This window comes from Taudactylus pleione, unplaced genomic scaffold (assembly GCF_031769625.1).
Source record: "Taudactylus pleione unplaced genomic scaffold, aTauple2 ptg000487l, whole genome shotgun sequence".
Taxonomy (NCBI): Eukaryota; Metazoa; Chordata; class Amphibia; order Anura; family Myobatrachidae; genus Taudactylus; species Taudactylus pleione.
In genome coordinates this window covers 7,004,335-7,032,255 of record NW_028284889.1, presented here as the reverse complement: position 1 = coordinate 7,032,255, position 27,921 = coordinate 7,004,335, and the positions used below count along the sequence as shown (strand labels likewise).

The window sequence follows — 27,921 nt, the reverse complement described above, 5'->3', positions numbered from 1 at the left end:
TTCTTGTCCTTCTGCCCTGCAGGTGGCCCGGTTTGCTCATCAAAACCCTGATGGGTAATAAATTATAAAAAAACAATGAAATTGCATAGACAAAAAACCTTACGGTTTCACATGTCCCATTACGGCTGCTTAGACATGATCTGAAATTTCACAAAACCTACTGAATTGTGCCACTCAAACTAAAAAAAAAAAGCAATTAAGTTACAATCATTAAGGCTGATGCTTTAATGGACGTGTTCCTTGCGCAATACAGATATTGTATGCCATCTAACCCTGTGGTTAACTGCAGATTCAGCACTCACAGAGTCAGACTGCTGTCACTCACAAAATGGTGGAGCTGCTAATTCACAGAATTGTGTGCTCATTGGAATACACACATGCAGTCTATGCAACTGAGGTCTGAGCAGAAGATAGAACTGCACAGATGGGATAAGAGTGGAGTGGATGGGGGAAGAGACAGAGCGGTGTGGATGGGGACATATAGGCGTGGAGAGGGGGTGAAGATTAAGCAGCACTGATGGGGAAAAAGCCAAAGTGATGCAGATGGGTGAAAAACAGTGGGGTTGGATGCAGGGGACACAGTGGCACGGTTTGGGAAAACACGGCGTCGTGGATGGGGGTACAGAGTGGCATGGATGCAGGAAGACAGAGCAGCGCAGATGGGTGAAAACACAGTAGTACGGATGAGGGAATACAGACTAGCACAATGGTAGAACCCACATCAGTAGAGATTGGGGAAGACAGATTGGTGCAGATAGGGGGGGGGGGCAGAGTGATGCAGATACAGGAATAAAGAGTGGCACAGATGAGGGGAAGACAGTGGTGTGACTAGGGGGAAGGTGGTGGTGCAAGTGGAAGGAAACAGAGTGGCACGAATGCAGTAAGACAGGGCAGCGTGGATGGGGAAAGACAGATTGGTGCGGATGAGGGAATAAAGAACTAGCACAGTTAGGAAACCACACAGCTGTAGGGATTGGGGAAGTTATAGCAGCATGGAGGCACAGAGGTACAGGCATAGACTTAGGCCCGTATTCAATTAGCCGCGATAAGTCAGTTTCTGCGGAAAAGTATCGCGAGTGACGTCATTTCGACATGTGAAAAGTATTCTCCATATTCAATTACAAACTGTTTTCACCGGTGCGGAAACTCAATGCATTGGAATCGGCGAAAAAAATGCATAATTGGGGTTTTGGAGTGCAAAATTTGGAAAATCCCCTTGCACAATCCTCCAAAGGTACACTACCTTTCAAAAGTTTGGGGTCACTTAAAAATTTCATTATTTTTGAAAGAAAAGCACTGTTTTTTTTTCAATGAAGATAACCTTAATTAATCAGAAATACACTCTATACATTGTTAATGTGGTAAATGACTATACTAGCTGCAAAAGTCTGTTTTTTAAAGGAATATCTACATAGGTGTATAGAGGCCCATTTCCAGCAACCGTCACTCCAGTGTTCTAATGGTACATTGTGTTTGCTAAGCGCGTTAGGAGACTAATGGATGATTTGAAAGCCCTTGTGCAAGCACAGCTGAAAACTGGTTTGCTCGTTAGAGAAGATATAAAACTGGCCTTCCTTTTGAGCTAGTTGAGTATCTGGAGCATTACATTTGTGGGTTCGATTATACTCTCCAAATGGCCAGAAAAAGAGAACTGTCATGTGAAACTCGACAGTCTATTCTTGTTCTTAGAAATGAAGGCTATTCCATGCGAGAAATTGCCAAGAAACGCAACATTTCCTACAACGGTGTGTACTACTCCATTCAGAGAACAGTACAAACAGGCTCTAACCAGAGTAGAAAGAGAAGTGGGAGGCCCCGGTGCACAACTGTGCAAGAAGACAAGTACAATAGGGTCTCTAGTTTGAGAAATAGATGCTTCACATGTCCTTAACTGGCAGCTGCATTAAATGGTACCCGCAAAACGCCAGTATTAACGTCTACAGTGAAGAGCGACTCCGGGATACTGGTCTTCTAGGCAGAGTGGCAAAGAAAAAGCCATATCTGAGACTGGCCAATAAAAGGAAAAGATTAATATGGGCAAAAGAACACAGACATTGGACAGAGGAAGATTGGAAAAAAGTGTTATGGACAGACGAATCAAAGTTTTGAGGTGTTTGGATCACACAGAAGAACATTTGTGAGATGCAGAACAAATGAAAAGATGCTGGAAGAGTGCCTGATGCCATCTGTGAAGCATGGTGGAGGTAATGTGATGGTCTGGGGTTGCTTTGGTGCTGGTAAAGTGGGAGATTTGTACAAGGTAAAAGGAATTTTGAATAAGGAAGGTCAATTTTGCAACACCATGCCATACCCTGTGGACAACGCTTGATTGGAGCCAATTTCCACCTCCAACAGGACAATGACCCAAAGCACACCTCCAAATTATGCAAGAACTATTTAGGGAAGAAGCAGGCAGCTGGTATTCTGTCTGTAATGGAGTGGCCAGTGCAGTCACCAGATCTCAACCCTATTGAGCTGTTGTGGGAGCAGCTTGACCGTATGGTACGCCAGAAGTGCCCATCAAGCCAATCCAACTTGTGGGAGGTGCTTCAGGAAGTGTGGGGTGAAATTTCTTCAGATTACCTCAACAAATTAACAGCTAGAATGCCAAAAGTCTGCAATGCTGTAATTGCCGCAAAAGGAGCATTCTTTGACGAAAGCAAAGTTTGAAGGACAAATAAAAATCATTATTTCTAACCTTGCCAATGTCTTGACTGTATGTTCTATTCATTTTGCAACTCATTTGATAAATAAGTCAGTTTTCATGTAAAACACGAAATTGTCTGGGTGCCCCCAAACTTTTGAACGGTAGTGTAAACTGTGTCAAAAAAAGATAAAAAAATACTTTAGAAAACCCCCAAAAAGTATTTTCATTTTGGGGGCTCCAAAGTTGGGGGACAAACTTAAAATCTAGCAAAATTTACTCCAGGGGGGTCCCCAAGTATTGGGCAGGTGTTTTTCAGTTTGCAGGTGCTTGCGGAAGGTGAAAAGCAGGCAAGCGCGCGATACTTTGAAAACCAGCGAAGTACTGCATGCGAAAAGTACAGGACTTTTCGCCGGGAATTTGAATATGGCCCTAAGTATGATAGTTTTAGCAATTAGGGAGCTGAATGCGTATTCTGAATGAGATGGGTGTATGGAGTAAGGAAGTACAGTAAGTTGGAGCCCAGTGGGATTGTTGTGGTGAGCGATTGGGAAGATTGTGGGCACTCAGTGGGATGTGTGTGCCACATAACTGCTCAGACCTCAGTTGCATAGATGTATTCCAATGAGCACACAATTCTGTGAATTAGCAGCTCCACCATTTTGTGAGTGACCGCAATCTCTCTCTGTGAGAGTGCTGAATCTGCAGTTAACCACAGGGTTTGATGGCATACCATATCTGTATTGCGCAAGGAACACGTCCATTAAGGTGTTATTTTTTTAGTTTGAGTGACACAAATTCAGTAGGTTTTGTGAAATTTCAGATCATGTCTAAGACGCCTTAATGGGACATGTGAAATTGTAAGGTTTTTAGTCTGAGATATATATATATATATATATATATATATATATACTGTTTGCATTTGGGGTGTGCAATATATGTATATATTGTATATAAAACCTTCAAAGAAGTGGTACTCCTCAGCATGTGCAATAAATACCTGAAATCCGGTACCTTCCAATCAGCTGTACACAAGGTGCAGAGAAGTTATAATATATTCATAATGGCGGCATTCAGAAAAAAAGACAGACGCGCAAGGTGAGTGACCAACATTTCAATGCTGTATTGGGTAGTGCATTTTCTGACGAGTGCCGCCATTATGGATGTGTATGTATGTATTGTCAAATCTCAATAGCTATGGCCAGTGAATTAGTCCTTTATTGGTCACCCTCAGAGTCTTGTTTGCTAAAGGCTACATATAATCATGTGTGTAAGGAAGGAGACACAGGACACAACTGTATGCACCACAAGCATCTCCATCTCTCTGCTTTATTTTTAACAGAGCAGCCCACATTTATAAGTTCCGTCTAACACATCTGGTATTCATTATCTGCAGTGAGACTATAGCTCTGTTTAAACATTGGAATCACATACCTTACCATATATGTACATATTCTTTTCTGTGCACTTATAACAGGGTCTGTAAAATGAATTAACTCCATCCTGTCCTGTGCACCCACCCTCCATGCATACATGGCATACAAAATGGATTCTTATTCCAAAATGGCTTCTACATATTCCCTCCTTTCGATTCAAATTTTACATACTATTGTCTTTCTAGCTTACCTAGCCATGGCCCACCCCCTATGTAGCTGGTCCCTACTTCACACAACAAGTTATCCCTCCTAATGAGGTAGCTGCATGGGGCAGTGTCCATGCAAAACCACAAAAGCGATGAGTCCCTCAGTTCCTATAGTCCTGTATCTTCTTTTCATCCGTATTGTAAAAGCCTTCATATATATTATATATATATATATATATATATATATATATATTTCCATATATTGTTCACATAAGTCTCTGCAAAGCAATGGTTCTCTTGTCTTTCAAATTGCACAAAAGTTCTGGGTATGTCCATGTAGCAGGATCATAGTTGTCTTTAATATTTCTTTAGACGCTTTAAACCTAGAACAGTAATCAAGTGTAAGTATTTTCCTTATTAGTCATACCGTGTTTCCCCGATAATAAGACACTGTCTTATTTTTTTTTTGGTTCCAAAAAACACCATAGGGCTTATTTTCGGGGTAGGTCTTATTTTAACTAACATTGACCGCCCCTTATGCAGGCCCCCCTGTAGCAGTGCCCCTTATTCAGGCCCCCTCCTGTAGCAGTGCCCCTTATGCAGCCTCCCTTGTGTTGCAGGCCCTCCCCCCTGTAGCAGTGTCCTTTATGCAGGCCCCCTTATTGCAGTGCAAGTACGGTACTTACCTGAGTCACCGCCGTCTGGGATGTCCCTTTCACTTGCGCGCTGACTGGATCTAATATGATCCAGCAGGCGCGGCCGCACAGGATCCTCAGCGCGCGGGTGACATCATGACGTCACCCGAGCACTGCATGACTGGGAACGCTTGTCTCTGCAGCGTTCCCAACTCAAAAAGAAAAAAAGGTAGGTCTTATTTTCGGGGTAGGGCTTATTTTAGACCGGGCTACAAAAGTAAGGGTAGGGCTTATTTTCGGGGTAGGTCTTATTATCGGGGAAACACGGTATATCTATCCTGACAATCAGGTAAATGACTATTAATTTCAATCCTTTAGCTATTAACATGAAAATACCTGAAAACTATTCTTCTGTTCCCTTGAACCAACTTGACATATTCAACCATGTAAACTATCCATTACTATCAATATTATACTCTGGATCATTATGTATCTTCCTAAACTGGTCATTCAATTTCTTAACTTTCTCTAAGTGTACATATATTGGGTCAGATAAATTATCAGCTATATAATTACAGCAAACAGCTCTCACTATTTTACAAATACTTCCCTGTGTAGCTGAAAGATGCAGCCTAAATTGTCCCAAAACCTTCACCTGAAATTTCAATTCATTAGTTATTATTTCAAACACACCAAATATTTCATCTATAACAGTATTAAATAGTCTGGCTAAAACTTCTATAATGTGACCATTCTTTACACTAGGTCTGGATATTGATAAAACTAGAAACAAAAACTATAACAAGAATGAAGCATAGTATACAGTATATCCTCACAAGCCTTTGTTTGGCTTAAAGCCTAGCAACATATATCAATTCATAACTTCAAATTACTCCAACTCCCCTTATATATAATGATCTTGCAGTGTGAGGCGAATCCAAATTTTCTTTTCTGCTGCCTTTACTGCCATCGGAGTAGTTAGGAGAACTTGATAAGGACCTTGTAACTGGGTCCTAGGACTTTTCCTTAGATGCTTCTTTATCATGACCCAATCACCTGGTTGCAGTTTGTAGGTGCTGCAATCGAATTGGGATCTAGAACATGGTGACCTGGTGGTGGACTTTGGTTAGTTTCTATTATATATGCATCACATATTGAATCAAGTTACTATGCTCATATTGTAACACTTGTAGGAAATCACATCTTGTTCTAGCAGTTTTACCAAATAGTATTCCATAAGCTCTCATCCTACGTTTCACACTGGGAAAGTTCTTGACTAACAACCATATTAAAAAATAAACATTCTAACAACCTATTCATAGTTCAATTTGACTGTATAATTCAGTCTTTACACTCTATCATTGCTGTGGGTCCTATTTATTCTCAGATTCTCCAAGATACATTCTAAAAATGTCTTCAATAAAATGTGTACCTTTGTCACTCTCTATTACCTCACATGTACTAATTACTTCTGTCATTTATTTTCCTTTTTTTTCCTATTGTTCCTATTGTTTCTATTGTGTTTGCTACCTTGCAAGACCATAGTCAATTTGACAACAGATCTGAGCACAGAACATACCCAACACTTAACCAACTACATAAAATCAATCTTTAGTTTCTGGAAGGAATAACATCTGTAAGGTACTCCTTTCTTTCTTCTTCTAGTACCGTGATCACTTTTCCTGGGCTGTGCAACGATTAGGGATAGGCTTATGCAGCCCTACTGAAGTCTGGGGCTATCCAGTGCTTCTTGGCTATTTTTACCATCGCATCTCTAAACTCATGAGTGCTTCCATGAAGTATTTGGGCTCAGACTGAGAATAGTGCACGTGGCAGACAGAGGTGGTGCTCAACCATCCATCCATCACCCGAAGTCATGCACATAGTCATTTCCAAGTTATACTTCTGAGGAACCTGTAACTGCAACTTTTAACAAAATCAGGTTCAATGTTTCTGCTGTTTCTGGTCGCCAATATCAAAATATCAGGTAGGTATATTACTGTAGCCTGTTTGGCCAACCTGGTTTGCTGGAGCAGTTCCTCTTCTGGGGTATGTTCTCTGATATGTGCTTTTGACCTTACTTAAAACTAAATTTGTCAGCATTTGAAAAGCAGCAAACAAAAAATCTAATACAAACTATGTATAATCTATCTATAATTTACAATAACATAACTTATCGAAAAAGATTTAATTAATTCAAAACAATCAATATCATTAAAGAAAGATGAAAAATAAAAAAAGTAATCATAATTTTCATCTTCCTGTGTCTCACTAGTCCCTGTGGTTGCTAGCTGAACTACATATAGTATTTGCATTAGGGATTTGCAGGCTCAGACCCTTCCAATTTGCATACGCTGTGCTGCTGGATCTTCTCTCATATGCCAGCATCATCCCCCACAGTACATTTCCTCCCTCCTCTTGAATACATGAGAAACAAAGTGACATCTGGATTAAATTCTACCTAACTGCTGTCCATAACCTTTTAAGTACAATACATTAAGACCTAAAAATCCTCTCAATTGTGTAAATATCTTTAGTACAGGCGCTTTTTGTACGACGTTCTGAATACCCCCCCGTACCCCCCCCTTGGGGTCCAGACACACCCTATTGATTAGGTTGGGTTGGAGCTTTGAACCAAAAAAATTGTTTCTGTTTATCTTACTTAATCCTAAACTTTAATATTGATCTAAGTATCTTACCCAAATCAGTTAGAAGCATACAAAATACGTCCGGCATGTTTTAAGTAGTGTCAGTGTAATTCTAGTTGCATTCCTGTAAACAAAATAAAGTTTCAACATCCTGACATGTCCAAGGGTGAAAGAACCTATCAATCCATCAATCCCTTGATCTGTGTCTATTTTAACAGTTTCTCATGATATTATACAACTGAGGATAATTTCTCTTCTATAACTGGTATATTACCACATACACTTACACTCCAGAACTTGGAACAACTGGAGTGGATTATTTGATTTTTTTTCTTCTTTTCATTTAAAGCTTACTTGACCTGCGCAACTGTATTGGCAATATGCATTCCTATGGCTCCTTCTAATTAATTCATTCCAGTCATATCTAAACAACAACCCCTATTCTACCTATATTCTTAGATTTGTAAAATTATGTTCTTGTTGGTCGTCTAAAACCATTAACATTTTAATTTGTAAATATGCATCATTCAACAGTTTAAAGAAATCATGAACTGATAAAACATTTTGTTAGGGAAATTTTACATCACTTTTACTATTAATCCCTTCTGCAGCAATCAAATATAATTACTGTTTCTTTTAGAAATACAATATGGCTCTGCAATCTTTTGATCTCACAAGTTACAGAAAAAATATAGAAAATATCAAACAATGCATTTTGTTACTAATGCATTCAACATCAATCCTTTTTCCAAACTTGCAATGCACATTTTTTATTTATCGGCGTCCCCATGAAAAAATGGCAATTCACTTAGATTAACCCTTTCAATTCCCGCACAACTTCTCCACAATTCCCTAGTACACCTTCACTACGCACAATCATTTACACACGTCACATCTGATCAACACAATTGTTCCACACAACTCTACTTTCTGAAGTTCACTCGACTCTCTTTTATCACATACACATGGGCCCATTTCATTCACAAGCAAACATTCAGTTACAGCACGGCAGCCATTTCCTGTGACATCCTGCATTCCATTGTCATCAGCAAAGCACCTCTATCACAGCATGCCTTCACAATACAAATGAAATATACATTTTGAGAAGAAAAGAAAAACAAAACAAACAAAACACTAGTTATATAAAACGCAACATTCCTCTGCAGTGATAATTATGTAAGTGGGCATCTGGGGGTCATTTCTATATTCTTATTCACGTTTATTACATTTCTCAATCAGACCTTTCAGTGTGTCATCTACGTTATATTTATTACATAACTCACATCTCATTTTGTGAGGTTTAAACAAGTCAGTATCTGGGGTGTCAGCCTTTTGAAACATTCATCAAATATCCTGCTTTATGATTCCCATAAAGCTTCATTATCGCCTGAGTGTCATAACTCTCAGGCACCGGCTTACTATCGCCATTTTCCAATGCTATAACAGTCCCTTGTATAGCTGAGTCAAAGTCCCTTATGACTCAAGTATCAGACCAAATGGCCCTGTGATTATTATTCTCATGCACAAGAATAATATAGAATGTTTATCTATAGGCACATCCACGCACTGACTTTTCTCTTGCTTCAGTTATTAACACTATTGACTGGATATAACGTTCCTCCTATTTCTGAACACACTGCCTGACAGGGTCTCTCTCCCTTTCTGTTCTTTCATACACTAATACATGAAAACACATTTCTGTAAATGTATCCAATTCTAATACCCATTTGGCGTACATTTCTAAATGTAATGCAATTTCATGGCATTATTCTATTTCATAAACAAATCACTGTGTGGGGCCCTCTTCTAAAGTTAAATCAGTGGCTAAATCAAAGTTACTCTAAAAACACAATTAGGACAGGTTTGTTACATAACAAACAGACAAACAAGACTTTTTAAACATTTACCTATCATTCACTGAACATATAACAACAGATTTAACATGTTTAAATAACAACACCTTTAGGGTGACCAATAATTACCCAAGGATTGATTCCAGCAGGACAGATCATCAACTACAAAGGGGACACAGCTACCAGGAGGGCACAACATTTCTGTTTACTCACCCGTGAAATTGTCCTGGCAACTCTGTCCCCAGAGCCCGATCTCACATGCTCTGTCCTGTGGTCAATACTGCTGGGCATCTCAGTGGGAATCTCCATGTTGTCAAATCTCCTCACTAGCTATGGCCAGTGAATTAGTCCTTTATTGGTCACCCTCAGAGTCTTGTTTGCTAAAGGCTACATATCATGTGTGTAAGGAAGGAGACACAGGACACAACTGTATGCACCACAAGCATCTCCATCTCTCTGCTTTTATTTTTAACAGAGCAGCCCACATTTATAAGTTCCGTCTAACACATGGTATTCATTATCTGCAGTGAGACTATAGCTCTGTTTAAACATTGGAATCGCATACCTTACCATATATGTACATATGCTTTTCTGTGCACTTATAACAGGGTCTGTACAATGAATTAACTCCATCCTGTCCTGTGCACCCACCCTCCATGCATACATGGCATACAAAATGGATTCTTATTCCAAAATGGCTTCTACAGTATGTATGTATGTGTGTATATATATATATATATATGTGTATGTATGTGTATATATTATCTTATATTTATTTATGTATGTATAGAGAGAGAGTATGTGTGTGTGTCTCATTGTGGACCTGAGGAACCTGTGCAAATTCTGATAAAAAAAAGTTTGTGTCCATAGTTCAGAAACAGTCACTAAGAGTATATTTGTCCCAAACCGTGTTGAGTGTCAAGTGTCTGTTTTTTATTTTATTGCTCCTCTCCCTGATGTCACTTTGAGATAATACATACCTCAGTTTCTTTCTAGGTGACTAAGCTATACAATATTGAAAACGCATACCAAATTCATCCCGTAGTTTTTGCATGATGCTGGTACGAACAGGCAAACAAAAATTCCCCAAAAATGTTTTATGTCTCCATAGTTCATACACAGTCCCAAGGAGTACATTTCTCCAAAAAACATGTCTTATGTGCAGACACCACCATTACATCTTTGTTATAAGTATAGATTAATGGAAAAAATCCTTCTAGTTTTTTACTTTAAATTAAGCAGTAATTAAATGTTATTTCTTCTGTAGAGAAATTGCTGCATTAGTTTCCCGTCTATTGGTCATCTTTGTTCCATTTCACCTATTTGATGCTGTATCTGTAAGTATGTATATATACATCTAAGTCATTTTATTTACCTGTAGTTGACTATTCTAAAAGTTAACAATTGATATTTTCTTCTAGGGCACTTGTAGTGGAATATTACGGGGAACTGGAAAGCAAAAGATTGGTGCAATTACAAATGCTGTTGGGTTTTACCTTGTGGGTTTACCAATCGGAATATCTCTGATGTTTGCAGTGAAACTTGGAATAGTAGGTATGAACAGTAGTTGCTTTAGCATACGATAGGGTGCATTTATAAATGTGTGTACATGGAAGAACTGTGCAAAATAAGAGCTGCTGGGAATGACTAGGCAAAATACTTAAATATTCATAAACACAGCATTTTCCCAGCACTATGTGCTTGTTCTGCTCCATATATGACCTGGATTGCAATTGATACTTATGTTTTTATAAATATCGTGCTACAGTCACGCCAATAGACTCAACTTTGTTTTCAGTGTAATCTCACCACTTTGTTGCACTGAAGCAAAAAACCTTTTATAGTTACCTTTTAATATAGCAGAGTAAAAAAACTCAAAAAGCAAAGTCCACGTTTATGCAAGTTTGTTCACAATTCAGTGAATAAAATAGAATATTCACTACTATATTATGCATGTAATTAGGTCATATTCATATATGTTCACACAGTACTGATAGCGTATTATTATTTTTATTATCCTTTACTTATATGGCACCACAAGGGTTCCACAGCGCCTTACAAAGTACATAAACAAATGAGCACACAATAAAAGCAGTTATTAACAGTACAAACAATGCAGGACAAATACATGATTTTTAAACATTGCTGCATAACACTTAAATAAGCAGCAGGGTGTCAGCAACCAAATGTTAGGTGCTTTTGTAAATTAAAATATAAGTAAGGGAAGGAGAAGCACATGAGGGAAGAGGGCCCTGCTTGTGAGAGCTTAAATTCTAAAGGGGAGGGGCAGACAACAGGGGTGACACAGATGGGCTGGATTGTGAGGAAGGAACATGGAGTAGTGGGTTAGGATGAGCCCTGGAAAGCTTTGAGGAAGAAAAGAGGTCTTACAACAGAGATCATAGGGCCTCATTCAGACCCACTCGCAAGCGGCTGTCCGCTCGCAAGTGGGTCGATGGTGTGCACTGCGCATGCGCACGACGGAGGGAGCTCCGTCGTGCGCATGCGCCAGACGCGACGAGTGAAGGACTTTCCTTCGCTCGTTGTGTCTGATCAAAGGGGGCGTGCTGTCGATGTTGATTGACAGCAAGCCCCCTTTGGTGGGCGTGCCGGGGGCATGCCTGCCAGACGGAGGCGTTCCCATGGGAACGCCTACCGTCAGAAGCCGGCCCCACTGACATCACTAGTGATGTCAGTGGGAGTGATTTTGGCTCTGATAGAGCCAAAATCACTCCAGGACTTGTGGTCGAAAACCCCGACCACAGGCTTCTGGTCGCACTGGCAATGGTCGCGATGGTCAAGACCATCGCGACCATCATCCTGCACGCTCGTATGTGCTGTGGGTGGTGACCCACAGCTATACGAGCGTCCAGGAGGACACTCCATTTTTATGGTGGACGGCCCTCATTCAGAGCGAGCGCTCTGCTCAGAGCGTCCGGCTCTGAATGAGGGCCATAATCTTATGAAAGCTGACACTGCCACGTGGCCTTTTCAGATGAAGCTAGTCAGTCCCAATTCCAAAACAATGAATGTTGGGTGGTATAATAAAAATTTAATAAAAGTTTTAAAAAAAAAAAGTCGCATTGTACAGTAGCACTGACCTTAAAGACAGAGGGTCTGATTCTGATTTGCAAGCAAAATAAATTACTTTGCACTTTGCTAAAACCATGTTTTACTGCACGTGGCATAGATGTAAAATGTGCTGAGAGATTTATATTTAAAGAGAGGCATATACTAGCTCAAAACTAAATTGCAGTTTAGAAATAAAGCTGCCTAGCAGTTGTGGGTTAGTTCATTGCAACATGGTTTGTTCCATGTGCAAATTTTCTTTCATTTCTTTGCTTTGCTCCCAACTCAGGATCAGGCCCAGCATCAGCAGAGACCCACACCTTTCATACCAACCCTCAACACTAATACCCTTATGGGATCATCACTTATTCCCTACAGGGCAAACCAATGAGATTACATTCATATGAAAAGTAGTTGGCTAACAAGCTTCTACCATGCAGTAGGGGATCTTGCACCACTAGTATATGTGTAGCTAAAAGAAAAATGCTTCTTTCTTTACACCAAATTCTACCCCACAAAAAGCTCCTTTAAGAAAAATCTCAAAAAGAGAGAGCATATCTGTACATACACGCCCCAAAAACAACACTATTAGAAACCCATGGTTTAGCATGAGAAACTGATATAGGAACATCATCATCTTGATGAGGATACTTTCCACCAAATTCAAACAGGAATAGCAAAAAGCTGAATTGGTATAGCCACAAAATATGCATCAGAAGGTACTTGGGCTGACATTTAAATAGAAAACCAGCGCCTCATTCCAAAAAAAATTTGAGCAGCTCCAATGTAATTATAAAATCATAGGTTCCAATACTTAAGCTGGGTACACACAAAGATTTTCTGTCCAACCATCCAACTAGTTGATTGGTTGGAATGAAAATCTGGTAAGGTATGAAAGCAAATGACAATCAGCAATTTGCTCCCAAGACAAAAACTGTTGTTTGAACAAATAGTTTAGATCAAACATTTAACAAACTTGTCTGACGACCATTTTCATCTGTTTTCTGGCCATTAGGAGCAAATTGCTGATCATCACTTACTCCCATACCTTACCAGATTTTCATTCCAAATAAATCAACTAGTTGGATGGTTGGACAGAAAATCGTTACGTGTGTATGCAGCATTAGAATTTAGCTTACAGTAAATTAGTCATGAACTTTTTGGATTTGGAGATCTTTGTTGAAAATGGAAGAATTGGAACCAGAACTCATTTTAAAGAAGTTGATTGTAATAATTATCTGTTGGCCTCAAGTAACCACCAATGGATTGGCAACATTCCAGGTGGTCAGTATCATAGAGTGAGAAGAAATTGCACCAGTGAAGAAACCTTCAAGGATCAAAGTAATATGTTAAAACAGAGATTCATAGAAAATAAATATTCTGAAAAACATCTTGGTGCAAAGTTTGAAGAAAATTGAAGCACTGAGATGAGATGAACTCATTCGATATAGAGAGAAGAGGGAACCTAGTCCACCGGAGATGCTGTTCATCACTCAATTTAACAGCTATGTGAAGGGAGTGGAGTCAAGTCTAAAAAGACATTGGCATCTTCTCCAGTCTGATCATGAACTAAATTATATAACTTCTAAGAGACCTTACAAAAAAGCAGAAACCTTGAAGAATATGCTTACAGAAAAGTTTCATACTCTGTGAAGAAATGTGTAACAGCGAGTAAGGGTTTCCATCACTGTAACAAGTGTATTGGATGCAAAAATATGGGCATTGCCTCCACTAAAGCCATTGAAACTTATCAATCGAATACTAAAATTACAAAATACATCAACATTTGGGTTGCAATACGGAGGGCGTAATATCTTTTAGAATGCCCATGCGGCTTGCAATATATAGGCCATACCATTTGGAAACAAAAAATTAGAATTGGAGAACATGTGAATAATCTAAAAAGGGCCTTAAAACCCACAGTGTTTCTAATAAATTTTCAGTGAAGCACAACAAAGATGGGTTTGAAATTTATGGCTATTAAGGAAGTACTGGATGGGAGGATGTTTCATGGAAAAAAATTCCGAAACCGAATATATTTATAACATAGAGACACTTCACCCTCATGGACTGAATATTGATTTCGACTTATTACCGTTTTTAAAGTAGCTTGAAAAATCCTTTTTCTACTTCAGGGTCCATAGGTGGTCCACAGGGTTGACCTTGGGGTATAGCTTGGGAAATCCGGGCACCACGCAGTTAAAGCTTTTAGCTCCCAGGATGCACTTGGGTCCACTCTCCCTATAACCCCACCCCCAAGCCAGAGGCACCTCAGTTGAAGTTGGTGCCCGGCCGGAGTCGGGTCACCGTTTAGTGCAGTGGGGAGCTGATTAGCAGCCCCTAAGCTTTATTTTTTCTAAAGGCCAAAGTTTTTTTTTTTTTTTTTTTACTTTGGATTCTTCAGAATGGCAGCGTCAGACTGTCCATAGGACGTCTAAGCTGCCGCTCCGTCACCCCGCTGGCGCTGAGACGCCAGTACAGATCTGGGGATCTCAGCGGGACCCCAGAGTCTGTACTAGCCGGACTCTGCGGGCGCCCAGGACTGCTGCCGGATCCACGGGGAGCAGGTAAGGCGCGGGTCACCGCTTGCAGTGATCCGCGCATTTGAAATGCAGTCCTGTGCCTCCGGTCTCTGGGGACAGACCGGAGGCGCCGGCAGTTGCGGCGGGCTCCCCATACCCCGTGTGTCCACTGGACCACCAGGGACTTAGTGTTCGGTGCAGGGAGCCGGCGTCCCGGGGGTTAATAGCCGGCCAGGGGAGGCCGCCTTCCCTGTTACAGCGGCTCCTCCCCTCAGCTCAGCGCGCCTTTCAGTATCTATAGTCTGGCGTCGCTGAGCTGCTTTCTCTGCGGGCCACGCTTCTTCTGAGGTCTCCAGCGGCCATTTTCTTGTGGTGCAGCAGAAATCTCTGGAGATGGCAGTGAGTCCAGTCCCCCTGCGTACCTCACCATCAGGTCCGTGTACACAGCGCTGTAGCCTTCCCAGACACTGTATATGGGTAAGTTGCATGCAGTGTAATAGTGCAGTATATTATATGACATGTTTATGTATATATGTGTATATCTGCATTGTATGTGACTTATGCTAGTGCTGACTGTCTGTACTTTATTATCTCACCTGTCAGTGTATATCTATCCCTTTTCCTTATCTGCCCTAATACAGCTGTACTTGGGGTGGTTCTGAGACCTCACATTTATATACTTGTTAATATTTGTGAGGTTTGTCATATACGGTTGCGTGCTGCACGTTGCCATATTTTGAGTGGAACTGTGTGTTGCATACGCTGAAAATGGGTCCCTGCAGCTAATTTTTAGTATCAGTCAGGACCAGTATAGCGCTGCTTGATCACAAGGCTTGGTCAGATATGTCTGACCAGGAGATAGAGCGTTATACTGCACCCATTTTTACTATCCTGCAAGCCATGTGCTGCAGGTGTTAGTGCGGAGGATTTAACTCTTAAAGGGTTCGGTATGTGGCGTCATCGGGTGCCGGCCCCTTTCACGACCCCCTTGGGCGGTTGGTTTTCTCGGGATCCTCTTAATTGCGGATCGCCGGGCGGGCCCCATTGTTGTACCTCACTTGGGTTACTTCACCATACTGCCCTTTTTCATCTCAGGGTATCTCGCAGTTTCTTGCACTCTTCCCCTGTGACACAGACTATCGCTCCCTGCAGGGGTTTTTCGAGTATATGAATTCTCCCTGGTGTCACAATAGTCTGTCATGCCCCTTGCAGGAATTACCACAACAGCCACCCTGGGTGGATGTCGTTTTTCTTCTGATCCGTAGGTGGTAACTCTGCCTGAGGTCAGTATACTCGCTTTCAGGGGTTGTTACCCATCCTACCATGGCTATAGCATGGTTGGTTAATACTATTGCATACTGAGCTGATGCATTTGTAATGTTTTTTCCCCACCAACACGTCTGAGGTTCAAATGTATTTGGTCGCTCACGTAATATATGCAGTTGTCATAGGTGGACATGCCTATATTGGATACCAGTCTCCTAACTTTCAGAGTTCCGGCTGCAACGGTATCCTCCGTAATACCCTATGGCTGCGCTCTGGGAATGCAGAGGTGCAGATACCATCTATAGGGTAGATCTTGTTGGGTCCTGACCTTGACAGTGGCAGTACAAATTTCCCGCCTTCAGCTATGCCCACTACAGGGCCTCAGACTAAGTCTATTAAGTCTTTTTGTCCTCTGGGTCAGCCTAAAGGTCTGTTTCTTCAACCGAGCAGGCCTGGACTGCCAGCCGATCCTGCTTCTGAACCTACGGATATATCGTCAGCATGACGAGACAGGCCTACCACTGAGAGATGGCGATTTTCTCAGTTTTCCCGGTACTAGTGTCTAGTTGCCGCGGCTACGTGGGTAGGAGGGTACGCCCTCTCTTTGCTCAGGCGGCCTATTTCCATGTGATGGTACGCAGGCCCTTATTCGGACCCGAACAGGGCCTTACGAATCCAGAAAGCTATACAGTTGTTGCGGTAAGCGGAGCTAATTGGGCCATCCCCACTTTCTCAGCGAGGGACTGGTTGTTCTGCTTTCTTTCTGGTGCGGTGGCTGAATGGTCCTCTTTGGCCTATTCTCTGTCTCAATTCCCTGAACCAGTTCCTAAAGCTACCTGGGCTCAGGAGGCAATCCCTATGCTCCATCATACTATGTTTGGAACCTGGGGACTTTATGGTATCACTGGATATACAGGACGCATGCCTACGGGTACTTACAGAGACCTTGCCTCAGCATGGACTGAGGTTTGCTGTATCACAGCACTTATGGTTTTTCGGGCTCTGCCTGTTGGGACTGTTCTCAGCCCCACGGGGGTTTACCAGCGTTTTGGATTTTCTGACAGTTCTTCTGTTCAGTATATCCCAATGCTCCTGTACCTGGATGGCCTCCTGCTCTTAGCAGGATCACCGGGGTACTTTACAGCCGGGTCAGGTTGACTGTGGCTTCTTCAGGGTGCAGACGTTTAATCAATGGGGAAAAAGTCCTCCCTGCATCCCTCTCTGGGTATTCTTCACCTAGGAGCCCTGCTGGATTCTCAGAATCTGAGAATTCTTCTGGCGTAAAACGGCATCTCCACTCTTCCATTAGGAGTACATGGATGTCTGCGCAGTCGACATATGTCTTTACACTCTGGGATGCATGGTCCACTATTCAGTGTCTGCCTTTGGAAGGGTGGAATGGGCTTAGTTCCATTCCAGGCCTTTCCATAATTTGCTTATCTCCAGATGGAACAAGTTTTTTCTGTCTGATCACTGTTCAAACGATGATGCTCTCCCCGGAGGCAAGTCGGTCCCTTTTCGGGTGACTATGACCATCTCGTCCAGGGTATTCTTTGCTAAGGACAGTGTCTGGTTCGCATCCATTTCAGTGCAGTTGGATGTCTGTCGATTCCACCCTGTCAATTAACTTGTTGGAACTTTAGCCTGTCTTGGGCCTTCACTCTGGCATAGCCCTTCTTTCCCGGTGAACCTGAAAAAGTTCAGTCCGACAGGGTCAGAACAGTGGCTTCCTTTTTAGCAATACTGTTCGTTGGGTGGCAATGTCAGGTATGTCATACATTCGGACATTTTCTGAGGGTCTCCTCCCGACCATCTCGACAGTGTTCATTTCAGGTGCTCTCCATTGGGAAGCGGGAGTCCTCAACCGTCACGACGTGCATCCCGGGGACTAGTCTCTTCCCCAAGAGAGGTTTCATCTCCTGGTGAGCAGGGGGGGGGCCCTCCTGAGGTGACACTCATGGCCTTCTGACTCTATCACACTATGGTGTTACAGTCCAACTCTGGGGATTCTGAAGCAACCTTCAGTGACTCTTTGTCGGTGAAGTGGTTCTTCCAATTTGCGTACCTGTGTTCTCCAGTCTCCATTCTTCCTCGAGGGAAGTGTTTCAATCGAGACAGAGATGCTTTCCTGCTGGTGGCTCCTGATTGCCCCAGATGTCAGGGGTACTTGGTTTTTCGGAGTCTCTCCATCAATACTCCATTCCTGATGCTTCACTGCCCAGACCTGTTGTCTCAGGGTCCTGGGGTTTGCCTTGGACCTGGGTCGTTTGTCTTTGACTGCGTCCCTACAGTGGTCTTACGGCTTCCCTGGCTTTGTCATCGTTGGAATGATTAGAGCACATGGATTAGCTTTTACTGGGACCTACCACAAACTGTGGCAGCCATAATTCTTATGGTATTATACCTGTCGATACGATCCTCTGGTGTCCAGGATTTCCAGATATTCTGCCATTCCTTCCGGCTGGCTTGGGTTTCACCCTCGGCCTGGCCTTCCTGACAGTGCAGATCTCTACACTGTCAGTATGATTAAGATATGGAATTGCTCCGCTCTGATATCCAGTTCATCCTTTGGAGTGTTTTCTGGATTATGCCTCCATTTGTCCTCCCTAGGGACTCCTTGGGAGTTGGTAGTGGTTCTTCGTTAACTCCGGGGAAAGTTAATGGAACTGCTGGTTGTGATAGCCATTACATGGTCTATTGCTTTGGCTTTCTCTCTTTCACTCAGGGAGTTTATATCAACCAGGTGAGTGTCGGAATTGGGAGCGTTCTCATGTGGCTCCCTCTTCTGGAGGGCATCTTGTCAGGGTGTGAGTTGCTCTCACCCTGTGTTTCTTCTTAGTGATTTTTAGGTTCCATATTATTCTGGAACTTATGGTGCGGCCATTCAGCCCCCAGTCCTCTCGGCTGGTGTGGCCTCATTGACTGTGGTCCGGCCTCTGTGGATTTATGTGATCCGTTCAAGTTCCTGACGGAAATCGGACTCCTTATTGGTGGTCTGAGATTTTTGGTTTTAACAGGAAAGGATGGCCGACCTATGGCCAAATGTTGGCTGGACGGCCTCGTATGTCTTCTTCAGGGCCTACCCATGGGTAGGCCTTTCTGTTGTTGCTGCTTGTTTTTTCTCGGGCCATGTAACCCTCGTGGGTGGCTCGCTGTGGCGCCTTGGCTGTTTTGCCTTGCTAGGTGGCCATGTGGTCTTCTGTCCACACCTTTTTAAGGTTCTAGGCATTGTTTTCCTTTGCCTCTCTGGATACTTCCTTTTTGGCGGCGGATTCTCCTCTCAGCACAGGAGCGTCCCCTCCCTTGGTTGAACTGCTTTGGGACATCCCCAAGGTCAACCCTGTGGACCCCCTATGGACCCTGAAGTAGAAAACAAGAGATATGGTAAGAACTTACCTTTGTTATCTCTGTTTCTACGAACAGACGCACCTGGCTTCAAATGGGCTGTGTGACTGGTCACCGGTTTTCCGTCTCCCATTTCTGTGAGTATGGTTATCGAGTGTTCCAGTTTTCTCTCTCTTTTTCTCTCCTCCTCCGTCCTTTGGCTACTTACAAACTGAGGTGCCTCTGGCTTGGGGGTGGGGTTATAGGGAGAGTGGACCCAAGTGCATCCTGGGAGCTAAAAGCTTTAACTGCGTGGTGCCCGGATTTGGTTCCCAACCTATACCCCAAGGTCAACCCTGTGGACCCTATGGACTTCGTAGAAACAGAGATAACAAAGGTAAGTTCTTACCATATCTCTTGTTATTCTGCACATTACCTTATATATTAAATAGTTATACAAATTCACATAGATTTCTCATAGTTTTACATATTTTTATGTTTTATTTTTTTTTTTCCTATTATTTTTTATTCTTTTTATTAACATTATTTATATTATATAATTTAATCCTTGTTTTCAGTAATTTTATAGTATTTGTTTAATTTAATATTGAGTATAACCTAACAGCAGTGTGGTACTATTGAAACAATATAGGATACAATTTATAAAATGTATCTACATGATCAAGATTCTATGTGTCTAATTAGCAAGACAACTGAAAAAAAAACTCTCAACTTTATTTTTTTAGGTTTTTATTGAATGTTTTAATAAAATAAGATTTGTTTTTAATATGCTTTGGATGCTCCTTTGCAAGGAGGACGCTCCTTTAAAGGTCATCCCGCAGCGTAAATCTGTTTGCCTTGAAAATGTCCCACGGGGATGAAACGCATTGGAGGACCAGTGTGTACAGTTTACACTATATACAGCCTTCTACAGCCTGCAGTTTGTGGACACAGCCGCCACCTCTGATTTACAGCTGGTGGTACCTGGGACGTGGATGGTGGGAGAGAAACGAGCTGCACGCTGACTTGCAACAAGCTCCAGTATCAATCGGAGATCGGCCAATGGGGGAGTTGCTTCGGCTGCACAGCATACCAGCGCTGTCTTTTGAAATTCCCAGCTGATTCACATCTTGCATTATTCGGGTCCCGGCACCGCTTCTAGGGATAGGTAGGGAAAGTTGCAACTCCCGGTTTTATATGATGGCGAGGCTCTCTCTGCTTTCATCTAAGGAGCTAATTATTTCCAAAACGAGCTATATACATGTACTTACATGGTGATTGTGTCTCTATATGTGTTATATAGTACCTACTGCTAATTGTGCATACTAGTAATATTGTTAATTGAATTATTGCTTTGATTACTTTTATTTTAAATTTAATTTATTTATTTATATATATTTTTTCTTATATTATTTTATTTTCCATATTATATAAGTTTAACATACATCCCACACATCTAAGCGCTTCATTGATCAGTACCGGGCTGAGACTCACTCCACCATATATGCTGCCACACAACCAACAAGTTCTGGAGACAAAGTGGCCAAAGAGGCAGCCTCCAACATATTTTTGATAGTGCCTACAAATCCCATCTTTCTGGAGTGGTATACTGTCAGTAGTTTCCAGGATCTCAGGGTTACCTACCCTTCCAAATGTTTTTAAACACTTCTGGAGACCATGGGCAGTATTCAATTTGGCTGCGAAAAGTCAGATGACATAAATTTTGCATGTTTCAATTATCCCCGTATTCAATTACAAAGACTTTTCACCGGTGGAAAAAGTCTTTGTAAAAAAACGGGGATAACTTTTCACCATGTTTTACATGGCGAAAAAAAAGTGCAGAATTAAGATTTAGGGGTGCAGGCTTAAAAAAAAAAAGAGCCTGCATCCCTGGGAATGGCCCCTAAAAATGATCTGTGTAGAAAAAAAAAAAAAAAAACATTCGGGACACCCCAAAAAATTAGTTGGATTTTGGAGTAAAAAAAAATAAAAATATGGGGAGCAAGTTTAAAACAAAATAAATTCTGGAGCGGTTCCCAAGTATGGGGCAGGTGTTTCAAAGAATGCGGGTGGTAGCGGCAGGTGCATTTTTAAAGAATTTTAAAAATGCACCTTAGGGACTTGAAAATGGGTGCAAGCATATTTTTATGTACCCCAAATTTGATGCACCTAGTTTTAAAAAAAATAAAAAAAGCTAAGTGCTCTTCACTCCTTCTTCCTAGGCGGACAAAAACACCTGCCGCGGCTATTTAAAAACCATACTTACCTTCCGCAGGCCAAACAGGGGTACCCATAATGATCCCCCATGTCATGACATAATTTGGGGGGTCCATGGATGCCTTCCCGAAAATTCCCTAATTTTTTCCGATACTTACCTTGCCGCCGGTTCCCGTTTTTGCAGCTTTCAAATTGAATACGGGGATAAAGCGCGCGCGCGCCCGATACTTTATCCCCGTCAAACCTCTGATGTGGAGCGAAAAGTCCAGCACGGACTTTTCGCTCACATATTGAATGCCCCCCTCAAGTCGACAAATACACAGAAGAACCTACAATGCATGTTGTACAGCAAAGCACCATATTGCACATGACTTCTCATCTGGATCTGGCAAACAACCCTCCCCCACCCCTCTCCTTTGCGACCTCTCCCCTTCAACCTCCAATCTCCTCTACCCCTCCAATGCCTACCAAAGTCCCACAATGACCCCGCTTCATCGGTCTCAACTTACAGATATCAATCCTGATAAATAATTATTGCCCTTGTGAAACCTGAACACAAATGCTACAAACTCAACATACACCAAGTATGAAACAATTATAATTCCAAGTTTATGTACAGCTGTGTAATCCTACTGATAGACCTGTAACCATTTGTGTTTCATTCAAATCAGTTTTGTAAAACCTTAAATAAAGATATTTAAAAAAACAGTCAGACACATCTGACAACACATTGTATGAAGATAAAAGCTGCATCCTATCCAAAATATAACCACACAAATCTTAGAGTATTGCATTAAATCTGTGAAAATTCAAAACAAAACACATACTAAGCTATCTTCCAAGTTCTTTTCTCCAGATCCTTGTGGTTTCTACTGATCCCAAACTGCGCTGGATGTTTATCAAAGTACATGTGCTTAATATGTAAAGCTGTCCACACACAAAGCGATGTGTTCCCGATCAGCCGATGTACACTATTTCCCCTGAAATCTCCCCGGGAGCTCCCCGGCCATCGTGGTCACGATTTGGAGTTAAAAAATGTCCAATCTGACTTAAGATCTATTGTGCATCCAGTACATTGTGTCCCAGATTGTCAAATCTGCCCTACAGCACAGCAGATCAGAAGATGCGAGGTACAACGAACGGGGACGCGCATTGGCATCGTGATCGTGAGTAGAAACTCACAATTTGGCCATATATTACACGATTCGTCGAAATCGAACAAATCGGGTAAAAAACCACTGTGTGCGGGCAGCTTTAGTATTGCATTTCAAGGCCAGAGTAGTTATGGATAATTCATTAGCATGAACATTAATATGTCTACAGGGTAACTGTACTGTATTTGTTCAAATACTGTTCAAAATAACTAGAATCTAATGAAGTTCTGAGATCTCTGGGCACAGTGTACCTGTACTATAGCTGGACATGAAATAACAGCCTGTAAATGGCACACCAATTACTTTGATTTGCATGACAAATGTTTTTAATGTTCCCAGAATGTCCAGACAAAAAAACAATCCCCCCTCCTTTGCTGCATAAATCACAATACTCCTCCCCCTATGACTTATTCAAATCCTTACCACATATAAAAGCAGTGGGGAGAGGAAGGGAAGTCCCTATTAGAATATCATGCTGCTGCCAGCAGAGCATGCCAGTGATTTCATCACTGCACTGCGCATTACCAATCTGTGGATGAAGTAACCTGCCTGACATAGGAAACCCAAAAAAATGCTTTGTTGTAGAACTACGATAGTACGTAAGTATGACTCTGGGACAAACTTTAAAATTTAGTAACCATTGTTTTGAATTAGATGAATGCTTTGACATTTTATGTAAAGCCTTAAAATCAAAAGTATATGTTCATGTGATATCTACAATAACAGAAATCAAGATGCCCATTTTAACAGATTGCAACTTTTTTAAATTCCTACTATTGATATGTAATGTATCAGATATAGCCAGAATATTCATGTCACTTATGCATTGCAGTAATCTTAAATAATCAGAATGTGTAAATCATATTTTCTCTTTGAAGGCCTTTGGTGTGGTATGATGTTCCCTGTCGTTTTGCAAGCTCTAGTCTTCATAGTCTACATTGTGCGTATGGATTGGAACAAAGCATGTCAAGAGGTAGTTACAATTTTCTGGAAATATGTTGTATTTGTCACCTGAACTTGTTTGGTTTTATTAGAAATGTCATACACTAGATATCCATGATAGTTGTCTCACAGTTTTTTTTTAAAGTTGTACAGTTTTTTACCTTTTAAAGTTTCTGTAAAATGTGAATATGAATAATGTAAATTTTGTTAGTAGTGCTTCAGGCTTACCAGACTTGCTCCAGAGCCACGACAAACTCTTCTGGCCCAGGAACTCTGAAGTTGTTCAAGAGAAACTCTGCACTACTCACGGAATAGTAATATATTGATTTTCCTTTTTAGATTAGTGTCCACTTTAATGTTCATTTTAAGTACACTTGCTATACTATTTTTAATGGAATTACATAGCTAGTGTTAACTGGATGTTAATTTAAGTCTAAATTTACATTATATTTCAAAACTTTAAGCTAAAGAAGCTGAGATCCATCTCCAGCCTTCGGGTCCTGCTTCATTTTGTTTTAAACTCTGCTCCAGGTCTGTAGCTTGCTCCTAACTTTGAGCCAGAGTACCTACCATGCCTAATTGAAAAGAAGGAAAACAGTTGCTTATGCATAACTCATGATGCAGATACATCTGACATTAATGTGAATAAATGTATGTAATCTCTATAACCTATCCTACAGTGAAATTGCACTACTCTAAATCGGTTCCCTAGGATTGCTCCACATACATTAATATCGTTTCTTCAACAAGCACTGACTAAACCTTGTTATAACAGTGACTGTATATTTACTAAGGAGCAGCGTGACTTCCCCTTTGGCTCAGAGATTGTGGCATCTCAGCAGATTAGGTGTTGCAACTCACCAGGGCCGGACTGCCCATCTGGCACTTCTGGCAAATGCCAGACTGGCCGATTGCCAGATGGGCCAGTCCGGTGTTAAACCCTGGCTGAGCAGCTCCGTCTCCCTGCGCTCTGCCGGGATACTGAAAGATTAGGGCGTGCATCGAGGCCAGACCCCCATGACTCATAGCACGCCCCCGTGAGATGTGACCACGTCCCTTTTAAGGCGAGATAAATGCCTCTTTTGCCCCTGCAACTCACAGATGGATAGTGGATGGTAGCCCGTACTTTGAGATTGGCGAGACCCAGTACTGAGTCTAACGTGCCAGTAGTATTCACCAGGGACCCCCGCAAGGAGGTTTGGACTTGGCTGCGTCCGACATGCAGGTCGTGGTCCTCAAACTTGGTTCCCTAGTACAGGTGTTGTGTACTCTGGATTGGTGCGGAGTACGATGAAGGCGTACAACATCAACAAGCCGCGTCAGAATAAAATGGACAAGACTGTACCAGGGATCAGACATAAACAGGTCACTGAGAATAGCCAAAGTCAAAACCAGAATACCAAATGCAGTATCAGGGAGGAGACAGAATCAGGTCACAAGCAGAGTCAAGATCAGGAACGAGCAGTAGGGATCACTAGGAATGCTGGAGTATGGTTTGGCAGCCTCTGGCACAGGAGTGCACTCGGGGACTTCCTTATATAGCAAGAGGCTGGAATTTGGCACATCACCTAGGGGTATGCTTGACCCTTTAAATTGCTCACAGATCGGCGCGCGCGCCTACAGGAGAGATGTGTCCGCCTGCACACTGAGTCGGACGCTGGGGGAGGAAGCCGGAGCACAGAGCAGCGGGCACCAGGGACTCCCACCCCCCAGCGCTGCCGTACTTGGTAAGTGCGTGACAGTAGGAAAGTGAAAATCTCCCTAAAATGACTTTCCTGCCCTGAATGCTAGATAGTTGCCTCATTTAGGTGAGCACTGCTTTACTACAGCTTTAAACAAATGAAAACCAATTAAAGACAAATATTTATATAATCATTCTCTTATGCATTAATATTTAAACCCAACAGATGATAGGTCATATTTAGAAGCCAACTTAAAATCTGAAGTGGGCAATACACAGGCCATTGCATTTGGTATTTCGTTGGTTATCATGAAGATTGCAAAATTATTGCTGTTAAAACCTGAAAATACATAAAAACCTGTCTATCTTGTGTATCCTGTTGTCATGTCACATTATTTCCCTGTTTTCTACTATGTTTAGTTATTGTTATTATTATAGTCTTCCATTATCCCTCTTTCCTGTTCCTGTCATCATAAACTTGTTCTGCTGTAGTTCTGAAGTTTCTTTTGCTAAGTCCTTGAGGCATCAGAATTTCTGACTGGTAAAGAGGCCCCTATGGACCTTAAAGCATGCTGAAACCAGGAAGTGGTTTCTCCAGTAGTTCTGTGGGTGTAAGAACCTTTTCCTGCCCCATCTTTCTGTTATTGTTGTCTCAGTTTTGTCTGATATCCTTTATGTCCTGTCTTTGTTTGTGTTTTGTATTTGGTCAACTTACACAGTTGTGAGTGGAACCACTGCTTTAGATGGACTTGTTGTGTTTACTATAAAATGCATACTGTATACTTTTTACATCAGACAGTTGTAACTTATATAAAAATAAAAACATTTATTGTTTAGGCACACGTTCGAGCAGGAGTGAAATCAAACAAAAATCACCCTGAACCCAGCGTTTCACAGTTGGAGACTTCCAGCACTGGATTTGGCATGGTTGCAAATGGCAAGTATGGGTGGTGCTGCAGGAGGAGGTGATTGGTGGTAGGAAGGGGGTACAGTGCGAGCTTGGGTCCATCCGTACTTACCGGGGACTGGTCTCTGCCACAGCAGCAACACACCTTTGATAGACAGGCAGCCTACCTGTCATTGTGGCCCATGAACCTCACCAGATAAAGCAGTGGTGATAATTGTCTGTTATTGTGGCCCATGGACCTCACCAGATAAGGCACTGGTGATCCTTGTCACAGAGCTCCCCACCAGACAAAGCCGTGTGACTGGTGAGTTGTCTGTTTTGATGATGATAAAGTAAGTAAGGAAGCCTGATGTTAGCAGTATACAATAAATATATTTTGCAGTTCTATTTATGACTTCAACAAATAAAAATAAGTGAGAAGAGAACCATACAAATACTGTATAAAAAAACCACAGTTATTTCATCTGTGTGCTGCTGCAATGAGCTTGTTAGCAGACACTTTTAATCAAAGTGACTACTTGTTTATGGGAATAGAAAGTCAACTTTTCTTCTTACAAAGTACATTTTTATTGATATATACATAGCATAGTTTAACCCTTTTGATCTTGTTGAAGTATGTGCACTATTCAATTTTAGCTAAGTAATCAACGGGTCATTCCGTGTCAAATAAACACACTGATTTTACCTCACCAGCTCAGATTTTGTTAGAATTTGGAGAGTATATATGTAGTCTCAAAAAAATACAAAATATTATTTAAATATATCATGCCGTTTCCAAAATATGGCATGTAAAGTTTTCAAAAATCTGAAAATCTCACAAATTGGTACGGTGTAACTTGTTTACTTGAATGCTTCAAAACTTCTGTACAAATCAAAGCCATGTGCTGAGAGACGATATAGGCACAATGGGAACACAAGTGGTAAACCAAGAAGCAGAAAAAATACTGACATGTAAAATGTCTTCTTGAACAGACCATGGAAAGACGAAATAAAGGTGTGCAGTGTTATATGTGCCATCTGGGGTAAAGTGCAACAGCAATATGAAGATGATATACTAAAAACCCATAATGCAAAATCTAGAAAAGTAGTAAAAAAAAATAAGTAAAACAAGAATCCATTTTGCGCAGAAAGTTGCACCATCAAACATTGTATCAGCCCTGTGGAGACGCAGAATGTCTTTCTGAACATGGCAGCTGGCATTAGTGAAACTGTGGAAAAAGTTGCAGTTGCTGACCGCGACACTCCCACATATATCCAGTCACCTACGTTGCCACCCAGAAATGCTACTGAAATTCCACATTTCTGAGAGTGGTAGCCATCATCGACTTGAGTCCAACATCGATGCTGTGGTTACCTCTTAATCAGGCCCCATGTCTCCTTCCCAGTTAGCTCTTTAACTGTTCACCCCTTCCTTTTAGAATGTAAGCTCTCAAACAGAGCCTTCCTCATGCGAACAGTGCACATCGTCAGACAGAAG

The 27,921-nt window shown here is 41.7% G+C and overlaps 1 protein-coding gene across 2 annotated transcripts in view; it reads left to right on the top strand.

Moving 5' to 3' along the window:
- The window catches only part of LOC148502684 (multidrug and toxin extrusion protein 2-like), a 73,375-nt gene that overhangs the window by 42,403 nt on the left and 3,051 nt on the right, over positions 1 to 27,921 (top strand). For both annotated transcript variants that reach the window (XM_088449506.1, XM_088449505.1), the window contains 4 exons: positions 10,630 to 10,699; positions 10,784 to 10,916; positions 23,793 to 23,887; positions 26,375 to 26,474. In XM_088449506.1, the coding sequence (XP_088305632.1) occupies positions 10,630 to 10,699; positions 10,784 to 10,916; positions 23,793 to 23,887; positions 26,375 to 26,474 (398 nt within the window). The remainder of the gene's footprint in view (positions 1 to 10,629; positions 10,700 to 10,783; positions 10,917 to 23,792; positions 23,888 to 26,374; positions 26,475 to 27,921) is intronic.